General features: G+C 33.2%; 1 protein-coding gene across 1 annotated transcript; it reads right to left on the bottom strand.

Annotated features, from left to right (window-relative positions):
- Positions 1-14,881: 14,881 nt before the first annotated feature.
- On the bottom strand, positions 14,882-19,359 carry LOC107932326 (F-box/LRR-repeat protein 10). Its single transcript, XM_016864300.2, has 4 exons — positions 18,594-19,359; positions 18,113-18,318; positions 17,849-17,942; positions 14,882-16,442 (listed from the first exon to the last, which is right to left on the bottom strand). Exons 1-4 carry the CDS (start codon positions 18,759-18,761, stop codon positions 14,991-14,993), a joined length of 1,920 nt encoding a protein of 639 aa, XP_016719789.2. The 5' UTR covers positions 18,762-19,359; the 3' UTR covers positions 14,882-14,990.
- Between the last annotated feature and the right edge of the window lie 1,213 nt (positions 19,360-20,572).

The raw sequence follows: 20,572 nt of genomic DNA, 5'->3' as shown, positions 1-20,572 counted from the left end.
AACTCAATTTTGGAAAATTTCCAAATAGCCCTTTATTAATCACAACATATTTTCCACCACTGATAAGCTGAATCTTTTAATAGAAATATCATACTTTTCTAATATTTAATCGGTAAACAGAACAATTGATTTACAATCCTGATAATATTCTCTAACCAGATTTCAGTTCTTTCAAGATCATTTTCAGCTGAAATTCTCAATTCTTCCACACTATATTTATGGAGTATTAACAACAGATAACTTACCCGTTTAGACAAACTCTGTACCTTGAAGCACTTCTGGAACCGATTGAGAAACATGAGGGGTAGATATCATAGCAGATACAGTTTCTTTCTACTCACTGAAGAGCATCAGTCATAATTCTAAATAAGCATGTATCATCTCTTTCTCTACTATTTCATTAGTCAACATTCAGTAATTAATTACTCATTGAGTTAATACTCAATATTACTGATTCAGTTTTCATCTGATTCACGAGACTATTCGTTTCCAGTATACTTTTTGTAATCAATACCATCGATATGTTCATCTAACATTTTCAACTATGAAACAGAAACAAACAATTATATCAGCATCCGATCCTGACTCAATTTTGACTTAATTATGGCATGTACCTCTAGACTCAATTCCGAGCTCGATTTAGTCCGAGAATCAGCTAAACCTGGCTCCAATGCACAAAATGTAACACCCCTAACCCTATACTGTTGTCGGTACAAGATTACGGAGTATTACCGGTCAGTACAGTTCAAACATGAATAATACATAAATAATTCTTAAGCAATTCAAGAATTTGCCCTACCGTCTCTGTAATAGGCTTTCGAGACCCGAATTAGAGGATAAAAATAAATCGGGACTCAATCGGGAGCTTATAAGATTTTTCATAAAATTTTAAAATTTCCTTTAATGAACAGTACCACATGCCCGTGTGGTCTAGATGACACGCCCGTGTGTTCTATAACACACTCGTGTGGGTACATCGTGTGGCTCACACAACCTGGACACACCCTTGTCCTCTACTCATGGAGCTATCTAACTTGTTACCCATGAATAAATTGATTTCACACGGCCAAGTCATATGCCCGTGTACTTAGACCGTGTGGATTTATTTTCCAATTCGAATCTAGTGCAATTTTCACAAGGCCGTATCGCACGCCCGTGTTTAAGACCGTGTCATCCACAAAGCTGAGACACACGCCCATGTCTCTGCCCGTGTGGTAAAACCTAGACATACTAAATTGTAACATTTTAGGTGCAGGGGACACACAGCCTAACAACATGCCCGTGTGCAAGCCGTGTGTCTCACACAGTCTAGTCACATGCTCGTATGCCAGGCCGTGTGGACTCAATAATGAGCCTTTCACACTTTACTAGCCAACCCTACAAATTTCAAACCACAACCATTGAAAATACCAATACTAAACCAATCCAAACATATTTTATATATTATCCAATACTTGACTTAAAACACTTATCATGTATCATTATCAATTATCAATTTACTTATTTCACTATTACAATCACAATGCAAAATAACACACTTAAGACATCCTAGGTACATGTCATTATCAACAATTAACATGCTTTACCTTATTGGGTCGGGATCGGCCTAAGATGCTGATTCAACGGTCTGACCTTAAACTAACCTGCGCAATGAAACAAATCGTACGCTGAGTATGACCTCAGTGGTATTTTTATAATCCAAACACTTAATAATATAACATACACTTAAAAACATATATTGATCATAAATATTAAATTATTCATTTCATGGGTAAATTCTTTATAACTCATTCAATTCTTATCATCTATTAATCTGATTAGCTTTCCAAAATAAATTCATAAATCACTTGAACAATAATATTTCCCATTCATATCTAATTCTGAGTTACTTAATTCATATGTCTCACTCATTCTTCAGTTCACTATTCAGTAACATTAAATAACATTCAACTATCACATTTCAATTAGTATTCTGTACTTATCTATTTCAGTAACCGTCAGTCATAGTAATAATTATTAATTCAGTAACAGTCAAATATTCAGTAGCAGTCAATTATTCAGTACCTTTATTTACCCTTATTAACATGACTCGGACCTGGACGGATACACGGATCCAACCCATACACCGAGATAGCATACAGTGTTTTATCGGCCGAAGCCGGAATACACCGTAACGGTAACAATAACAGTAACAATAACAATAACAATAACAATAGCAGTAGCTGTACACAGAGTACGTCATCGGAATAAATCTGAAATAGTAACAGTAACAGTAAGGTACAGAGTACCTTTTCAAAATGAATCCGGAACAGTAAAAGTAGTCGACACTTATAGTGTCTCATCGACACAAAGTCGAAGAATCCCTGAACACTTCTAATCCTATGACATGCCAACTCTATTCGACTTAGCCTGATACTGATAATAGGGTTTTCGGTTCACTTTCTTAATTCAATATCACTTTCAATTTATTTATCATCAATTCAATAAATTTAACACATTCCAAATTAATCCATTTTAATCATAAAATACAATAATTCATGCTTTAATTACTTACCATAATATTTAATCAAAATACAATAAATAACAATCAATTTCACCTTTCAATGCATTACCCTACACATTAAATAATAAATTCAACAATTAAATATTAAGTTCTGATTATAGAAACACAAACCATAATTTTCGAGCTAACCCTCGTTGACTTCGTCTTTTCCTTTTTTAGTAGAGTTTTCCGGCACCCCGTTAGCTACGAAATTAATACAATTCATGAACATTAATACAGTAAAATTTTCACATTGAATGTTTCAATCTTTATTCAACTTTTTTCTAAATTCCAATTTAGTCCTTAAACCGAGACTAACTTTTATTCTTCACATTTAACTCAATATTTCCATTCAATTTTCACTTTAAACTAATTTCAATTCTCTAATTTCACCATAGAATCATAATTTTGAAATTATTTCTGTAACACTCGTAACCCACATTCGTCGCCAGAACGGAGTTACAGGATGTTATCGGAGTTTACAAAATAATTACACATAATTCCACTATTTGTTCATATTCTAGTCAAGTTGTCTGCTCGAGTCATAGTCACTAAATTATTTATATCTTGAGATACAGGACTCCAAATTAAGTTCTGCTAATTTTCCTTGAAACTAGACTCAAATATATTCTTACCATAAAATTTTTAGAATAATTGGTTTAGTCAATAAGTACAGTTTATTCTTCAAAATCACCCCTGTTTCACTATTAGACAGTTCTGACCCCTCTTCACTAAAGATTAATTATTTCCACATGAAAAATTTGGATAATATTCTTGTTTGTTTCTTTTGAAAATAGACTCATTAAGGATTTTAAATATATAAATTTAAGCCCCTAATTATTTTTCTTCAATTTGTTATGATTTTTCAAATTCAGAATAGGGGAACCTAAAATCATTCTAACCTTGTCTCACAAAAATTAAAATATCTCATAATATGAAATTCTTTTGATTACACCATTTCTTCTATGTAAAACTAGGCTCAATAGGATTTAATTTCATATTTTATTCAACCTTTAAGTTGATTTCCACAATTTTTAGTGATTTTTCAAAGTTGGACTACTACTGCTGTCTAAAACTGTTTTAATGAAAAATGTTGATAACTAAGTTTAAAACACATTTACTTCCTTTCAATTAAACCCTATACATGTCATATAAACCTTAAGATGCATAATAAAATTTACCTAAATAATCTGGATAGTGTGCCCTGATGTGTTGATTCGATCCACCGATTTTACGTCAATCTACAAAGAACATTTAACACACAAAAGTAAGCTTATGAAAGCTTAGTAAGCTCATAGAAATAGAAAAATAAATCGTACTGAACATTACACATAATCGTATAACATTTAATTTCACTAAATGTTCCTGAAAATCACAAAATCCTTAATAAACTCATTTGATTGATTTCAATATCACTATTCACCAATTCTTGATCTTTTGGGCCCATTTCTCATTTACTTTTATAGTCAAATTAGGGAACGATTACGGAATTGAGTACTTCGTTATCACAATGCCATAGTAAAACTATGGTCTTGCACATAGTCACATATTAAACACCGAAGCCATAGCCCAGCACACGGATCACATATCACACTAATGCCATATCCCAAATATGGTCTTATACAGTGGCACATATCACACCGATGCCATATCCCAGATATGGTCTTATACAGAAGTACATAATCATATCTCTCTGATGACATAGCCCAGCTATGGTCTTATACGGAAATCACATGATCACATCACACCGATGCCATAACCCAGCTATGGCCTTATATGAAAATCACATATCACATGTTGCCATGGTCCAACCATGGTATTTTCCGTCAATTCATCTTAGCCACTGAACAAAAGTACTCAAATCCGTTGTTCCACTTAATTTGTACTTTTATTCAAATATCATTTCACAACTATCACAGTTTAATGACATTCATATGCAATAATATACTATATCATTCATGAAATTTTCATATCAAAACATTAAATTTAGCCATATGAATTTACCTGGGCAAATTCGCAAAAGTCATACAAGTTCAGCGACTAATCGGCTATTTTTTCTTTTCCACGATTCACTTCGGGTTCTTGATGTATGTCAAACTATGAAAAACCAACAACTTCCAGACCTCCCATGGCGTTTTTGCTGAAGAAAAATGATGATATCTTTAGATTTTTCAATTTTGTCTTTATTTTATATGTTTAATTCGCGAAATTTCCAAATTTGCCCTTGTTTCTCCTTGTCTTTTTGCTGATTTTCTTGCCTAAACAGTCCAGCCCATATAATTTGGGTCTAATTGCCTTTTAAATCCCTCCTTAGTAGTCACTTAAGCTATTTAATCACTTTACCAAATTTTGCACTATTTTCAATTTAGTCCTTTTTAATTAATTGACTAGCGAAACGTTAAAATTTTCTAACGAAAATTTAATAATAACTTAATAACACTCCATAAATATTTATAAAAATATTTGTGGCTCGATTTATGAATCCGAGGTCTTGATACCTTTTTTTCAACCCGATTTACCTAATTAATTCTTTTAAATCACAAAATTCACTAAAAAAATACTTCTATAGTCACACTTGACTCATAGGTATTAATTTATTAAATTTTGAACTCACTTGTCAGATTTAGTGATCTCGAATCACTGTTTCCGACACCACTGAAAATTAGGTTGTTACACTTTCAATTTAGTTAGGGGCATTTTGGTCATTTGGTAATTAAAATATTAAAAAGGAAAATAAAAGCCAAATTCATGCTTATCTTCAACCCTTGGTTGAAATTTGCATGGAAGCCATGGCTAGGGTTTTGTTCAAGCTTTCCAAGCTCCATAGTAAGTCCGTTCTTGCCCCGTTTTTAATGATTTTTATGTTTTTAAAATCCTCGTAACAAGATCTACCTATTTCTACCACTTATTTGAGATATGATGAAGGTCTAGGGTTTGACCCATGTTAGAAATTTGTGTATTTTGATGATTAATGGTTGATTATGCATGTTTATGGTTAGAGAAACAACTTTTACAAAGTAATTTTCGGTAAAAACTTCAAAAATGACTAAATTGTAAAAGTTATGAAATTTGTGTTAAAAATTTATTTTAATGGAAACTGTGGGCTGCTATAAGTATGAAAATGATTTGTCTATGCATGGGTAGTAAAGAAATTGAACACATTTCATTTTACGAGCCTAGTGGCAAAAGTGTGAATATGTAAAACTTTAGGGGCAAAAATTTAAATTTTCATAATGTGACTTTTGGGTCACATTGAATAATGTGACTAATAAATAGGCTAAATGTGACATTATAGGTAAAAAAAATGAGATTCGAGCCTAGAACGGAGAAAAACGTGAAATTGACGGTTAGGTCCTTTTTTGCCATTTCGGTATCGAGGTAAGTACAGTCGCAAATAATGCAACCTTATGTCATGTGTTTAATATTTCTATATTGCATGAATTGTATACATTTATTTTTTTTATGAAAGTGATTAATGACGATTTTGACAAAGTTTCAAGAAATGGGAAATCCCGATTTAACCTCAAGAGTAAAATACAAAGGCCATGATATTAGGGCTACCGAGATTCCATATAAAACCATATCTGGGATATGGAATCAGTATGTGATTTTGTATAAGACTATGTTAGGGACATGGCGTCGATATGACATTTCATGTAAGACCATATCTAGGATATGGCATTGATACAGTACTATGAGTATGAGATCCCTGAGCATCCTTAGTATCCCAATGTGGTTCAATGGGTAAATCAAAGATAAGTATGAGAAAGAAATTACTACGAGTAAGCAGGCATATACGTAAGCCTATAATTGTAAGTTCATGATTATTGTGGAAATAATTGTTTATTACCCATTGTGATTGATAGTGCATACTTGTGATATATGATAAATATAAATGATAATTACGTGTTTAGGCTGTTGGGCCGAATTGAGATGGGATCTAATTGTTTATTTGCTTGAATTGTATTTTAACGGGTATGTTAAGAACGAAAAAGTATGTGACTATATTTCAAGTGGTACAGGTATGTACACATAACTCATGTGAAGTGTGTTTGGTTTATGATGAATTCTTGGTGAGAATGTAGATGAACAAGTTATACTTGTGAAACATTCATAACCTTGTGACAAATGATCTACATTTATGATGAATGGATGCATGATAAGATTTGATAATGATCATGTGATATGCTTAGGAGCCTAATTGATTTGTGATATTTTACGGTTCATTTATTAAAATTGTATTTCATTGGATATGAGGAAAAGAAATACAGGCATAACTGTCGAATAAAGTCATTATGAGCATATAGTAAGATACGAGCTTAGACAAGTGAAAGGTGATTGAACTATATGATGAAATTATGATTACTCACAAATAATGTGCATGTGATTAAGAGGATGGAAATAACTTGTTAGCTAATGTGATATGTTATAATGGGAAGACTATAGTGGCTAGGCTAATGCCAAGGCATGTAAATGGTGTTTATGAGTTAAAAGAGTAAGCACTATGAATGAATAAGTAGAAATCTTAAAATTTAATGCCAATTGTAATTATAGTATTCGTATGGAATGATAAAGTAAATGAATGTTAATAATTGTTTATTATTTGCATATGAATTTACTAAGCTTTAAAGCTTACTTCTTTTACTTTCTTATCTCTTATAGGTTAATTTAGCTAGCTCGGGTCAGAGATCGTCGGAGATGCCATCACACTAACAAGCTATCACTACGGGTATTGATGAATTCAAATAGTTTGAGTCTATAGCATGTATAAGGACTTTATCTTTTGAGTAATTATGTCATCATAAATGTGGCCAAATGTGTTGGTCTAGAATGGCTTGTGGTCCAATTTGTATAAAGCCACAAGATGTGGCTCATATTGATTATTGGGTTGTAAACCTAATTGTTTATGCATGCATGTGTTGAGGAATTAGTGATATGGATGCTTGATGATGATGGATGATGTGATATGGCATATAAGTATGAAGAATGAATAATGACAAATTGGTATGGCTATGATCATGGTTTAAATGCATGAATTGATAATAGAATAATAATATTGATTGGATATGAAATTGGTGTGGAATACCTTAAGTAAGCTTTTTAATTTGAGTATGTGAAATGGTGACAATACATGGGCATGAATTAGTCTTGATTAGGAATGATTGATTGTCAAAAATGTGGCATATTGTGTGTCATGAAATATGTCTGAGTATGTGAGTGTCTAAGGGTGGCAAAAGGCTTCGAAAATAGCCTTATAGTCGTTCACACGGGTAGACACACGGGCATGTGCCTAGGCCGAGCATGACACATGGTTTGCCCCATGGGCGTGTAATCAGACCGTGTGTCCCCTGCACCATAATAAATGCAAAATAGAATGCTTAGTAGTAAACACATAGGCAGAGACACGATCGTGTGTCTCAGCCGTGTGAAGGACACGGCCTCAGGATATGGGCGTGTGCCCAGGCCGTGTGAAGTATGCACTTAATTTTGAGAATTTAATTCGTCACACGGCCAAAGCATACTGGCGTATGCTGTGGCTGTATAACCTTATTGTATGATGACGTCATAGTCAAAGAGTTACATGGGCTAAAGACACGGACGTGTCCTAAGCCACACGGGCGTGTGTGACAACACGGCCTACCCACACAGTTGTGTGACTCTCCAAAATAAGAAAATTTTCTAAATGTCGAAAAGATTCTGAAAGTTCTTGGTTTAGTCCCGAACCGCTTCAAATGTATGTTTTGGGCCTCGTAGGCCCTTATAAGGAACAATTTGCATGTGATTGAAAAGTTTTAAATTTGAACGAAATTTTATGGCCAGGTTTTGTATGCTTGTTTATGTTTAAGTCTGGTAATGCTTCGTACCCTGTTCTGACGTTGGATACGGGTAAGGGGTGTTGCAAGACTGGTTTAGGGTTAAGGTATTCACAAATAGGCTACAGCAAATTTGGGTTAATCATCACATTAATGACTTTTTGGGGTTGTTAGGCCTAAGGTTTTAGGATCTTTCTTTCCTGAATAGCTGATCCGTTAAGAGAACCTTGCAAAACAATTCATTAATGATACCCCGACTCACTAATCCCCCACAAGGGGATTAGTTCCTCATAGATCTAATAAACAATATAAACTTGATAGGAAAAGTAAACATGAAAAATAATTCAAGGGTATAAAATTTAGAAGAAGTCTGATTTGTATTAGAATTAATCGCAGAATCCTCATAGAGTTTGATTGTGTTTCAAAAATATGATTTCTCTCACAAAAACAAATAACAAGAACTGAAATAAACCCTAAGCCTAAGAAAAGAGAAAAGCTAAAGACTAAATCTAAGAAGAAAGTTATACAATATGAAAGTTGTCCCCCAATGAGTGTTTTAAAAGCCTATTTATAGAGTTAGGGTTGCCATCGTCCTTAACTGTAGGTCAGCTGACACTCTCGTGTTTAACTTTTAATTGTGTGGACCAAAATACCCCTAGCTCATAAGGGTTTCCCGTACAGGACCGATATGCGACGCCCTAGTGCTTATGTTGCGACATTAAAGGCAGTATGCTTAGATTCAGGGTGGCTTCAAGGGTGTGTCGCAACATCCCTTGTCTGGGTCGTGACACCAAAGGCAATCTCAAAATTCTTGCATTCTGTTCCTTATGTTGTGACATCAAACTCCTCGTGTTGTACATAGTGGCCAATATTGAGTTTTATGCCCTTGGATTGTTTTCTGCATACTCACTAAGTATATTAGCTCACCTTTAGGCTTCATTCGGCCTTTAAGGTCAATAAAAGACTCAAATTACACTTTTTATTGAATTCAAACTAAACTACAAAAACATAACTAGAACATAATGAAAACGTTTGTATTCAAGCTCCCAAAGTGCGAAAACTAGTTTAATTTGCGACACCGAATTACGATAGATCAGGTATAACTGCTTTGTACAATAAGGTAATACATAAATACCTAACACAATGCATACTACCTATTCTCCTTATTACAAGAAATTGTGGCAACTCAACCTTCTGATTAAGATGAAGATTACAAATTAGAGATTGTTCCAAAATGACATCCCTACGTTTTATAATCTATACAATAGACGGCTTATTGGTTTAACAAATTGTCCCAAGTGCTCTGATGGAATGGAATCTATTGAACAACTTTTAGAGACTGTTCCACTGTAAAAGAGATTTTGAAATCACTAAAAATTTGTTGGCCACATATAGTATCATAAATGGAATATGGATGAGTAACATTAATGGACAAATTTAATCTTCATTGTAGTACCATGGCATGTGATAAACCGTAAATTATACATATTTTTACCTCATGTTTAATGTATTTTATGGATGATTTTCCATTAGAATTGGTGAATTCGATGCTCCTAATGCTTTAATTTCATATTTTATACTTAAGAGAGCATAGGAGAGAAAAAAGAACGAGAAACGGGCCAAAAATGAAGAAAATGGGCCAAAGCACAAAATTAACACGGCCTGGACCTCCTCACACGGGCAGACCACACGGCCGTTTCAATTTGGCAGGTTCGAGCACGGCCTGAAGTAATCAAACACGGCCATGTCACACGGGCGTGTTTCTTGCTGAGCCCAAGTTGAGTCTAATTCGAAAAAGGCCAATTTTGAGGTTTTTAGGCATTCCAAAGCCTATAAATACACCCGAGAGGAGGAGAAAAAGGGAGGCGGTGAAGAGGGGTAAGGAATTACCCCAAGGAAGCCGATTAATCCATCTCAGAAGCCGGATTCATCATCAAGACTAAAGATCTCTCCTCAATTCCCCTTCAGGAGTTTTGGGTTTTCTTTATGTTTTGTATTCTTTATTCTTCTGAGATGTTTTCTTATTTAGTTATGAACTAAATCCCCTAAATACCTAAGGGGAATAAAACCTAAGACGAATCTTGTTATTATTTGCTGAATCGTATGATAAATATTTAACTTGTTCTTAATTATGTGTTCTTAATTCTTGCTTTGATATCCCAGGACACTGATTCAAGACACGCTCTTATTCATAGGAGGAATAGACCTTGTTTAAGATTTCATTTTCCATAATAAAGCGGAGTTGATTGCGCGCCTAGAAATAGGGTGACAAGATTTTGCCGGATTAGGGTGAAACCTAATAAGGGGATCCATAGATTGAGTTAATGCAACCCTAGAGTGTTAATTAGAGAAAAGTCTCGGTTAGTCAATCTAGGGATTAGACGTTATTAGTCTTGAATAGGGATAATAACATAACTTAGGGATCTCTACGGAACAAGTTGAATGAATAAATCGTCCGATTCGGAGCCAGAATAACAAGTACAGTCTAGGTGGATTTTTCCTTGGGTATTGTCTCAAGTCAATTGATTTTCCCAAAAGCAATTCCACAATTCTTTTCTCTGTGCGTTCTTAGTTTAAATAATTAGTTAATTAAAACAAACCCTTTTATTCTTAGGCTAGATAATCAAAAGATAGTTATTACTAGTACTTTTGGTTCCCTTGGGTACGATATCCCGGTCTTGCCATTACTATACTATTGTTCGATAGGTGTGCTTGCCTTTTCGTCGTGATAATATTTAGTCTAGGTTTGATCTTCATTATAAATATTTATTACTTGTTACGAATCACGCGATCAGCATGCACAATATGGGCTATTTGGATCGTTCAGAATAAAGCTATTCATGAGGGAGTTATATAGAAAGTAAGCGAGACTAAACATTTTGTTCTCTCTTATATCCAAGAATTGGAAGTAATTAACCAAAAAATACATGTTCAAAAGATGAGGCCTGAATGCTGGAGATCACTAAAGAGTCCTCTGGTGAAGATAAACTTCGACGTTGCATTTGAAAATCACACAAAAAGATCATGTAAAAATATTATTATTAGAGATGAAAATGGTAGGGTGTTGGGACCAAAGATAATAATGAACGATCACATACCCTTCGGTGTTTATTACAAAGGCAATTGCATGTGTCCAGACAACTTAGTGGGCCTCGATCTGGGTTTCTTGGAAGTGGAAATTGAAGGGGATGCTCTCACAGTTATAAAAAAACTTATTTCATAGATTGATGATAGATCGAAGATAAGTGTATATATTAGAAGCTCTAGATTCATATGCGAATGCTATTGTCGGTGTATTTTTCGACATGTATTGCAAGGAGCAAATGAAGTGGCACATATTCTGGTTTATGAAGGACTAAGAAAGGAGGAAACAACTTATTTGGTGCAAGGTGTTTCTGATTTTACCACAAATGCAATTGAGAAGAACTAATGATGGGTGGACTAGCCAGATTAGGAAGGGAGATTGACAGTCTTACCTAACATCCCTGAAAGCTTATTTTTATAGGGACGATTTAAGTTTTTAAATGAGCTTATGCTTTAATGTTGTGATGCCTTGTCTGTTGGTTTGGGTAGGTTAAAAGCTTATTTTATGGTTAGATAGTATTGTTGCTTTTGGGAGTCGTTTTAACTCCCTATTTTTGTTGTTTTTCTTTTTGAGAACCGTTCCTTTAATTACTTCGAATAAAGTCCAATTGTTATTTTTTATTAAAAAATAATATTTTTTGGGTAAACTAAATATGTAGTCATCTAGCTACTAGTAATTCATTTTTTGTCACTCAATTATGAAAAGTTACAAAATTGCCACTCAATTATACGATTTTTTTAATCACCCGCTGTTAAATGGCTAACGGAAAAATAATGTGGCAACTTTTAAACTCGTCATAATAATAAATTTAGCCCTTAATATTTACACATTGTATCAATTTAGTCTTACTCTTTAAAAATTTAGCCATCGATATTTACGCGTTACTTAATTTTATCCTATTTTTACATGAACATATAATTCAATATAAAATGTGTATTATTGAACCAGGCAATCCTCAAATACATAACTTTCCTAAAAAATATTTTTAAAAAAATCTATTTATTATTGAACAAGACTATCCTTAAATATATAGCTTTCCTCAAATTTTTTTAAATATTATTAATTCATTTTTTTAACATAGCTGGTCCCCATTAATGAAGTAAATCAAGCTTAAATTATTTTAAGTTGTTAGATTTATAATTGAGTTGAATTGACAAAAATGAGTATTTTTTTTATTTTAAATAAATTGAATTGACCATTTTTTAAATTTTGGGTTGTTTTGTTTGTTCTTATTGCTAATTTTTTCATTGAATCAAATGCAAGGACAATGTTAGAAAGGTCACAAAGAAAGCAAAATTGAAAAATGATCAAATTACATAATGTGTAAATATTGAGGGTTCAATTTTTTAGAATTAATACTAAATTGGCCCATTGTATAAAAAGTAAGGGTTAAAGTTGTTATTAAGCCAAATTTTTTCTTCAAAAAAATTAAAAACTACCACATCAACTTTTTGTAAGTCATTTAACTACGGGTGACTAAAAAATAAAAAATTGAATAGTTGGATAATTATTTTGTAATTTTTTTATAAATTGGTGACAAAAAAGATTTTTTTGAAGTCACTGAACTATTCAAATCTTGTTATTTTTAAGTCTATGGGTGGTTAAATTTTTTTTTTAAGTTTGGTTAGCAAATTCCAAGTAAAAATTTGAAAATCGGTACTGTAGATTAATACCCATCAACGAGTAGAACATACATTAGATCCAAGTTGATATAATAGTCAATGTCGAAGATTGAAAAAGAAAACTGTTTGGATTTTGGTTTGTAAATTCGTAATGTTCAAATCAATTTCATGAAAAAAAAACTAGATTGTAAAAGAAAAGAGGAATGAGAGTATTTTCTATTGGTGTAGGTAGTGCGAATATATAAACATATAACGACGATTTTAATAGCCTAATGACTTCAATGCAAATTTTTAAATAATTAAATAACTATTTTATAATTTTTTAAAATTAAATGATTAAAATGTATACCTACTAATAATTTAATAACATTGAAGGTAGTTTAATATCACAATTTATCATTTAATTCAAAATGCTTATTTTTTTTAAAAATATTAATTTAATTTAATTTAATTAGTACAAACAATAACGTTATAAAATATAAGAATCTTAAAAATTAAACTATAAATATTACGAGATAAAAGTAAATTTGATGGGACACTCTCCAAGTAGGAAGGCCACCTTCCAAATATTACTATCCAAATCAAAATTTAGTAATAATATTATTCAATAAAAAATATAAAAATATTTAAATATATATAAATCTAAAAAAAATTAAAATTAAAACTAAAAAAATTAAAAATTATTATAAAATAAAGAGAGATGGGGAGAATAAAGAACAAAGAAATATGAAAGCAACAGAGAAGGTATTTTATTGATCAATGGGATAGTTACAATGCTTCATCAGAGTCTCTATTTATAGGTATTAGAAGTATAAAAGAAGTAGAGATCTAATTCTAATAACTATTAGAATTTAAATTATACCAAAACTTTATCTTGAATATAATGAGATCCACTTAATAAGATATTCATAACAAAATTAACATTTCTTGAAATTTTTAATTATATAAAATCTTAAAAATTTCAAACTAAATTCCATTTATTTTCCACCATTAATGAATAACTTTAATCACATCAACTTCATGGTATTTTACTCTGAAATTACTTCGCATTTTTATTTTTTGCTTAAAACCCTAAAAGCCTTAGCAAAATACATTTCAATGCAAAATTTGGATTCCATTATTAGACTAATTGTTGCTGCTCGAGTTTTCAAGAAACAAAACCTAGGTTTGCAACACTACTTTCATTCTTGAGAATCATAAATGCTTCTACCATCAACCATCTATTTATAGGACTTTCTCGATAATTATGAAAAAAAAAAGAAAAAATTGGGAAAAAAAAAAGACAAAGAGAGAAGCAAAATGTTCTATTATATTATCTGGTTTCTTTGATAAGTTTCAACTTTTTGAAATTTGAGATTTTTTTCTTTTAATTTATAATACATAATACCCTACTTCTTTTCTACATCCATTATTTCTTTATAACTCCGGTTACAAGATTGATCAGGATTTTTAAACAACTTTAGTTTTGAAATTTTAGATTTTTTAAATTTATAATACAAATTACTTTTCTTCTTCTCCAATTCTCTGAAATTCAAGTCAAGATTTTACTTGCAACTATAAATCAAACTTATATATATTAATTTAAATAATCTGAAAGAGTGGAGCCAACACTAATTTGCATGAGAAAAGAGAAAAAAAAAGCAAAGAAAGATGAAAATGTTACAAGTTGATAACATTAATGACTACTATGTAACAATTTGATAACATTAGTTACTATTATGTAACTTTTGAAAGTTGGGTGACCAAAATGTCATTTTAAATAAAGTTCAGGCACAATTTGTGTAATTTACCCATATTTTAATCCACAAAAACAATCAGATTGAATATTCACAATCCATTGTGACTCCCACTAATAAGTTAACAGCACATTCAGCAGTAGCTAGTTACACTAACAAACAACATTACGAAAGTAAAAATACAAACAGAAATCATTCCACCACCACATCTGCATCATCTTCAGCATCCTCCATCTCTTCATCATCACTCTCCCACTCTCCTTCCTGCAGCCATTGTTCTAGTTCATCCAACTCCTCGTAGTCATGCATGTACGAACTGTCTATGTTGTTCCACGGATCAGTCCCTAGTTCCTTACCATGGCATGCCACATGCAAGAATGGCCTATTCCTAGCTAAAGCATCTACGATGTCTCTGTTTACACTCCCTGTCACACCTAGCCATCTTAATCTCGGAAAATACGGTTTCTTCAACCATCGGAATGAAAGTTGTGTAATGCCACCACAATTGTAAAGATCCAACAATCGCAAACTACTGCCATGTCCTCTATCGTCATCAGCCTGCATCGAGGCTAGTGCCATGATCGAAGTGTCACCTATGAGTGGACATTGTCGCATTCGGAGTTCTGAAATTGGAACCCGACTTTTTGCAAGAGCTAAAACTCCATTGTCGGAGAGATTAGGAAGATTAGATAGGTCCAGCTCTTGCAACTCCAGTTTAGAAGAGCCATCAAATAGAACAGAGATACATTTATCTGTAAGTTTCTTGCATCCCCTAACAGATAACGAAACCAATGAGCTAATAATGCCATGTCGCAAGTATGCTATTCCTACATCGGATATATCAGAATTATCCAACTGTAACATCTTCAATTCACAGAGAGAGCCAATTGCCGGAAGCGCTTCATCCCCAAGGTTTTTGCAGCCTCTCAAGTCAAGAACTTTGAGACGCGTGTTGCGGACCAAACTCTTGATGGCATGGTTGGTTAGAAGATTACACCATCTGAAGCTAACATGAGTCAAAGAGAGGGAAGTTGCAGCAATGTCGTGAAAAACCAGATCAGTCAACTGGGATCCATGGCAAACCTTAAGCTTGTACAGGCTTGAGCAAGAATGCAGAATTGTCTTAAACCCTGTATCTGTAACACGACAAAAGCCACCAAGGCAAATGCTTTCCATGTTTGCACACTTGTCAGCCATAAGTAGGATCCCGAGATCATTAACCCGCTTAAAGTAAGTACTGAGGAACTCTTGGCTCCTCACAAGAGAAAGATGTTTTAATCTCCCATGCTGATTGATTTGTTGAAGACCGGAGTTGGTAAGATCAAATGTAACTCTTGGTTCAATGAGGGGTGCATCACGAAGTTCCAAGTGTGTCAATAACGTGAGACCTTTTGATATTGTACCAACCATTGTATCTGTAATGTAATCTACAGCAAGAGATAGTTTTTGGATGGCAGGCAATATCGATGGTCGAATTTGATTTGGGTACTGATGGGGTCCAACATTAGGGCTAAGCAGTTCAGTCACCATAACCGAAGAAATGTAGCCAATCTCAAGAGAAGTGAGCATTTTTGAAGCTAAAGCCCAAACCCGAGCAAAGTTATGACGAAGAAATAGTGACAAGTCAAACATCAAATTCAATTCCTGGCAGAGTAGAAACCAAGAAGGAATACATGTATGCAGTTAGAACATTCCAAAATGATACAGATCTAGCTTTTGCATGAAAAACATGCATCAAGTATACAGAAAATATAGATTGAAAATCTGCCAGTCTTCTGGGTAAAATTTTCATATGAAACACATAAAATTTGCTACAATGCCAATAAGCAACACATTATCAGAATGATCAATGAGAAAGCAAATGCACTCATTCAGATAAATTTAGGAACTAAATGAATATTTAAAATTATCTATCAACATTCAAATATGGCATCCAGCAAGTAAAGCTTCACACATGTGATATAAGTTCATTTCACAGAAAGGCTAAATTGGCATTTCCATCTATTCAAACAGTAAATCTTGGCTGTTTCTCATGAAGCTTGATGATTCCATGTTGGTAGGCATTGAAGAAATTTCTTTCAAAAAAAGACACCTTGGTGAAATTTCACGCCCTGTTTGTATTTGTTGGGATATGGCTTGAAACTCAAATTCTTCCATGGTGTCCACCGTAACCTGACTTGGAAAGCGTTTGTTGGCTGGTTTAAGTTAGAGGATGGTTATTGGCGGTTGGTAGTTGGCAGATTGGGTTTTGGCAAGCAAGAAAGAGTGAACTTTGCACTAGAAAAGGAGAATCAGGTTTGTGCTAGGCAAAGGGAGTGAGAAGAGCAATAAAAGAAAGGGAATGGGAAGCTTAGAGATGTTCCAATTTCTTTTGGGTCTTAGGGTTTTGTCATGTACCCACCATCAAGATAATAGGAACGACATGGCTCCTGGATGAGTGATTTTGTTCGACGCTTATCTGTAACTAGTAAAGTATTTATTGAACAGACCAAGCATTTGTCACGCTCACTCATGGAAAAAGGCTAACCCCTGAAAGGAGCTTAAACTGACTTTCATATTCAGGCATACAACATCATCAAGGGAAGCATTAGTAGATGTCAAAAACTAGAAACTCTAGGTCTTATGAAACTCCTTCTCCCTTTGAACAATGAAATAAAATATAGGGGAGTAATCCAGTCTACAACTAAATCACTAACTGGTTCCATCTTTATGTTTAATGTATTAAGTACTAACAAATATTTCATTTAACCTTTTAGTAGTCTTTTACACTTTTTTCTCATCCAAAATCATTACTTTCACAGGCAAGCCTACAAGAAAATTACTAACTGATTCCATCTTTATGTTTCATGTATTAGCAAATATTTCCTTTAAACTTTCACTAATCTTTTACACCATTTTTTTCTCATTCATTACCTTCAGAAATAAGCCTGCAAGTAAATAGCCAATTGGTTCTATCTTTAGGTTCAATGTATTAACAAAAAAGTTCCTTTAATCTTTCATTAATCTTTCGAACCTTTTTCTCATTCATTACTTTCATAAATAAGCCTTACTTCCAATTGGGTGCAACCACCAAGTAATTCCTCCAAATCAGAAATATGTGTAGCTCGGCCCCTTTTCTCAGCCACCGAGCCCAAGTAGAGAGACCTGAATGAAAGTTAACATATAAAGCTAATGCTGATATCTCTTAAAATGGAAACAAATCAGCATCACACAAATGATATCTACAACAAAGGAAATATATAACAGGGGAAAATTGTATATTTATAGACACAATGAAAAGATAAATGCAATTGTAATTCATAAGAGATATATACCTTACATCCTTGCAACGTGATCCGATTTCAGAGAGTAGTTTTCCACTAAAATCTGCACAATTGTGGAAGCAAAGTTCCTGTAAAGAAGGTCGAAGTAATAGCTCAATGGATGAATCATTAAGCTGACCACAATCAAGCTTTAAGCTTTGAAGGTGAGAATTTGGTGGCAAAAGTGGCTTGATTTGTTCCATAGACGGCGATATATCCTGCCAAATGATAAATGAATATTAGGGTTCAATTTGGAACTCCAGAAGACAGCATCAAGATTCAAAAGTTCAGATTTTCATGTGTTTATGGAGGACCTGGGAAATGATAAAAATTAATACATCTTTTTTTGCAGTTCGAAACCCAAATAAAAAACTAAACAACTGAGGGCAATTGAAAATTTTTTCTCCTTCACTTTCCGCAGGATCCAATTCCTCCTTTCACCAAGTAAAGAGAAACCAAAAAAGGATGCAAAGAAAGGGCAAATAAAACTTACAAGGATATGAAAATTGGGAAGAAAAGAGAGGATATGAGAAGCACAGGAATTGAAAGCCCTACAGATGACAGCCAAAGAGCAGATGGAAGAGATATCAAGCTTGGTCATGATGGTAGCCAAAAGGGCTGTCGGCAACTGATCCAGTCTCTCCACTCTCCAACTTCCCATCCCCTTTTTCTCTTTTAGTTTACTTTGGTGGTCTGATCCGTTTCTTGAGATTTTTGACTAATAACAACTCGATCTAGGTATTGGAGTATTTGCCCATTTTTTATTATCATTACGAACTCGATTTGGTTATTTGATTATTTGTCATTATTTTACTAAAAACTCAATCTGGATATTAAAGTAACCGCGATTTTCTTCATTTTCTTGGGGGCAGAAGGAAGATTCAGGGAACAAGGTGAGGTTCTCGAAAACTACGGCGCATGTTAGATGTCGCCTCCCAACAATAAATACATAACGTGGAAGGTTTTTTTTTTTTTTCTTTCTTTCTTTTGATCTTAATAACATGGTAGATTGGTGGGGGAAAATTAGGCGAATAACCAGATTAAAAAAATTTAAGATTTATTAGATAATTTTCTATCAAAAATTAAGGAGATAAATTGATTTTGGACATGACAGTCTGCACGGGAAAATTAGGTGAATATGTAGATTTAAAAAAAATTTTAAGATTTAGATTTTTTTTTCAAAAATTAAGAAAATAGATCTATTTTGAGACATAAGAAGGGCTGAAAACCAGACCGCCATGTAACCCTGTCCCGTCCTAAAGTCGGTTTTTAAAAATAGAAAGACATATATAAATTGTTTGGGACCAATGGCTAGTTGGGATTAATGGTCACATTTTTCCAATCCAAAAGTCGTTTCTTTTTCCTTATATATATACCTCATTCATTTTCTTTTTTCTTTTTTCCTTCGACCCTGTTCATATATTCTTTCAGTTCTCTCAACTCCTTTATTCTTAATTTTCTATCTTAATTTCAAAATTTCTCTCAATTTTCTATCCTAATCGTTTGTAGTTTTTTTACATTTTATTCAGTTTTTATCATTTTAAAAATTTTAAAAATATCAATACCTGTAATTCGTTTGCATCACAAACACATTCCCAACATCTAATTACAAATAATAAAATATTATTATATTATTTATTTTTATTAATATAATTATTAAGTTGTCAATAATATTATTATTTTTAATTTTTTTTATATTTATATAATCAGGGCGAAGATCATATTATTGAAACATATATACATAATTTAAGTCTGAGAGCATCGTATGTTAGCACTTAGAAGAGGCGAGATTCTTGCATGTGTCCCAAATGCTCAGCGGGACTAAATTGGACCTCGCACTTATCAGTGCTTTGCTGGAAATATTGAGACCCAAGACACACACATTACATCTTTTGTACGATGAGTGTACGGTTACACTCAAGGATGTGGCATTACAACTCGCTCTACTGGTTGATGGGCCAATTGTTATGGGGTAGTGCGTATTGGTGATTGGAGCACAATTTGCCACCAACTATTGGGCAAAGTGTCAGACAAATTTAGTGCTAACCAGATAGATATCAAATGGTTAGAAGATAATTTCTCACATCTCGACAACTATTCTAATGCAGTTGAAATATAACAATTCGCTTGAGCATTCATATTGATGTTGATTGTAGGTCTTTTAATGCCAGATAAATCTCAAAATCTAGTACAATTAAGGTGGCTCCTACAACTATTTGACTTAAAAGAAGCCGTGTGACTTAGTTGGGGATAGACTATCTTGACTACATTGTACCGAGAGATGTGTCGGGGAATTGAAGTATAGAAAATTAAAATTAGTGGTTGTATACTCTTTCTTCAGTCATGGGCACGATACTGCTTACCATTTTTACGTCCTCGAGTAAACTTTTATTATCAATTCCCACTTGTAATAAGGTAAGATTTATTTAATAACATAGTTATTATATTATTTTTTTGTTATATTTTTGGAAC

This window comes from Gossypium hirsutum, chromosome A12, assembly GCF_007990345.1.
Source record: "Gossypium hirsutum isolate 1008001.06 chromosome A12, Gossypium_hirsutum_v2.1, whole genome shotgun sequence".
Classification (NCBI taxonomy): Eukaryota; Viridiplantae; Streptophyta; class Magnoliopsida; order Malvales; family Malvaceae; genus Gossypium; species Gossypium hirsutum.
The sequence above is the reverse complement of the archived record's forward strand: the minus strand, read 5'-3'. Positions and strand labels throughout refer to the sequence as shown.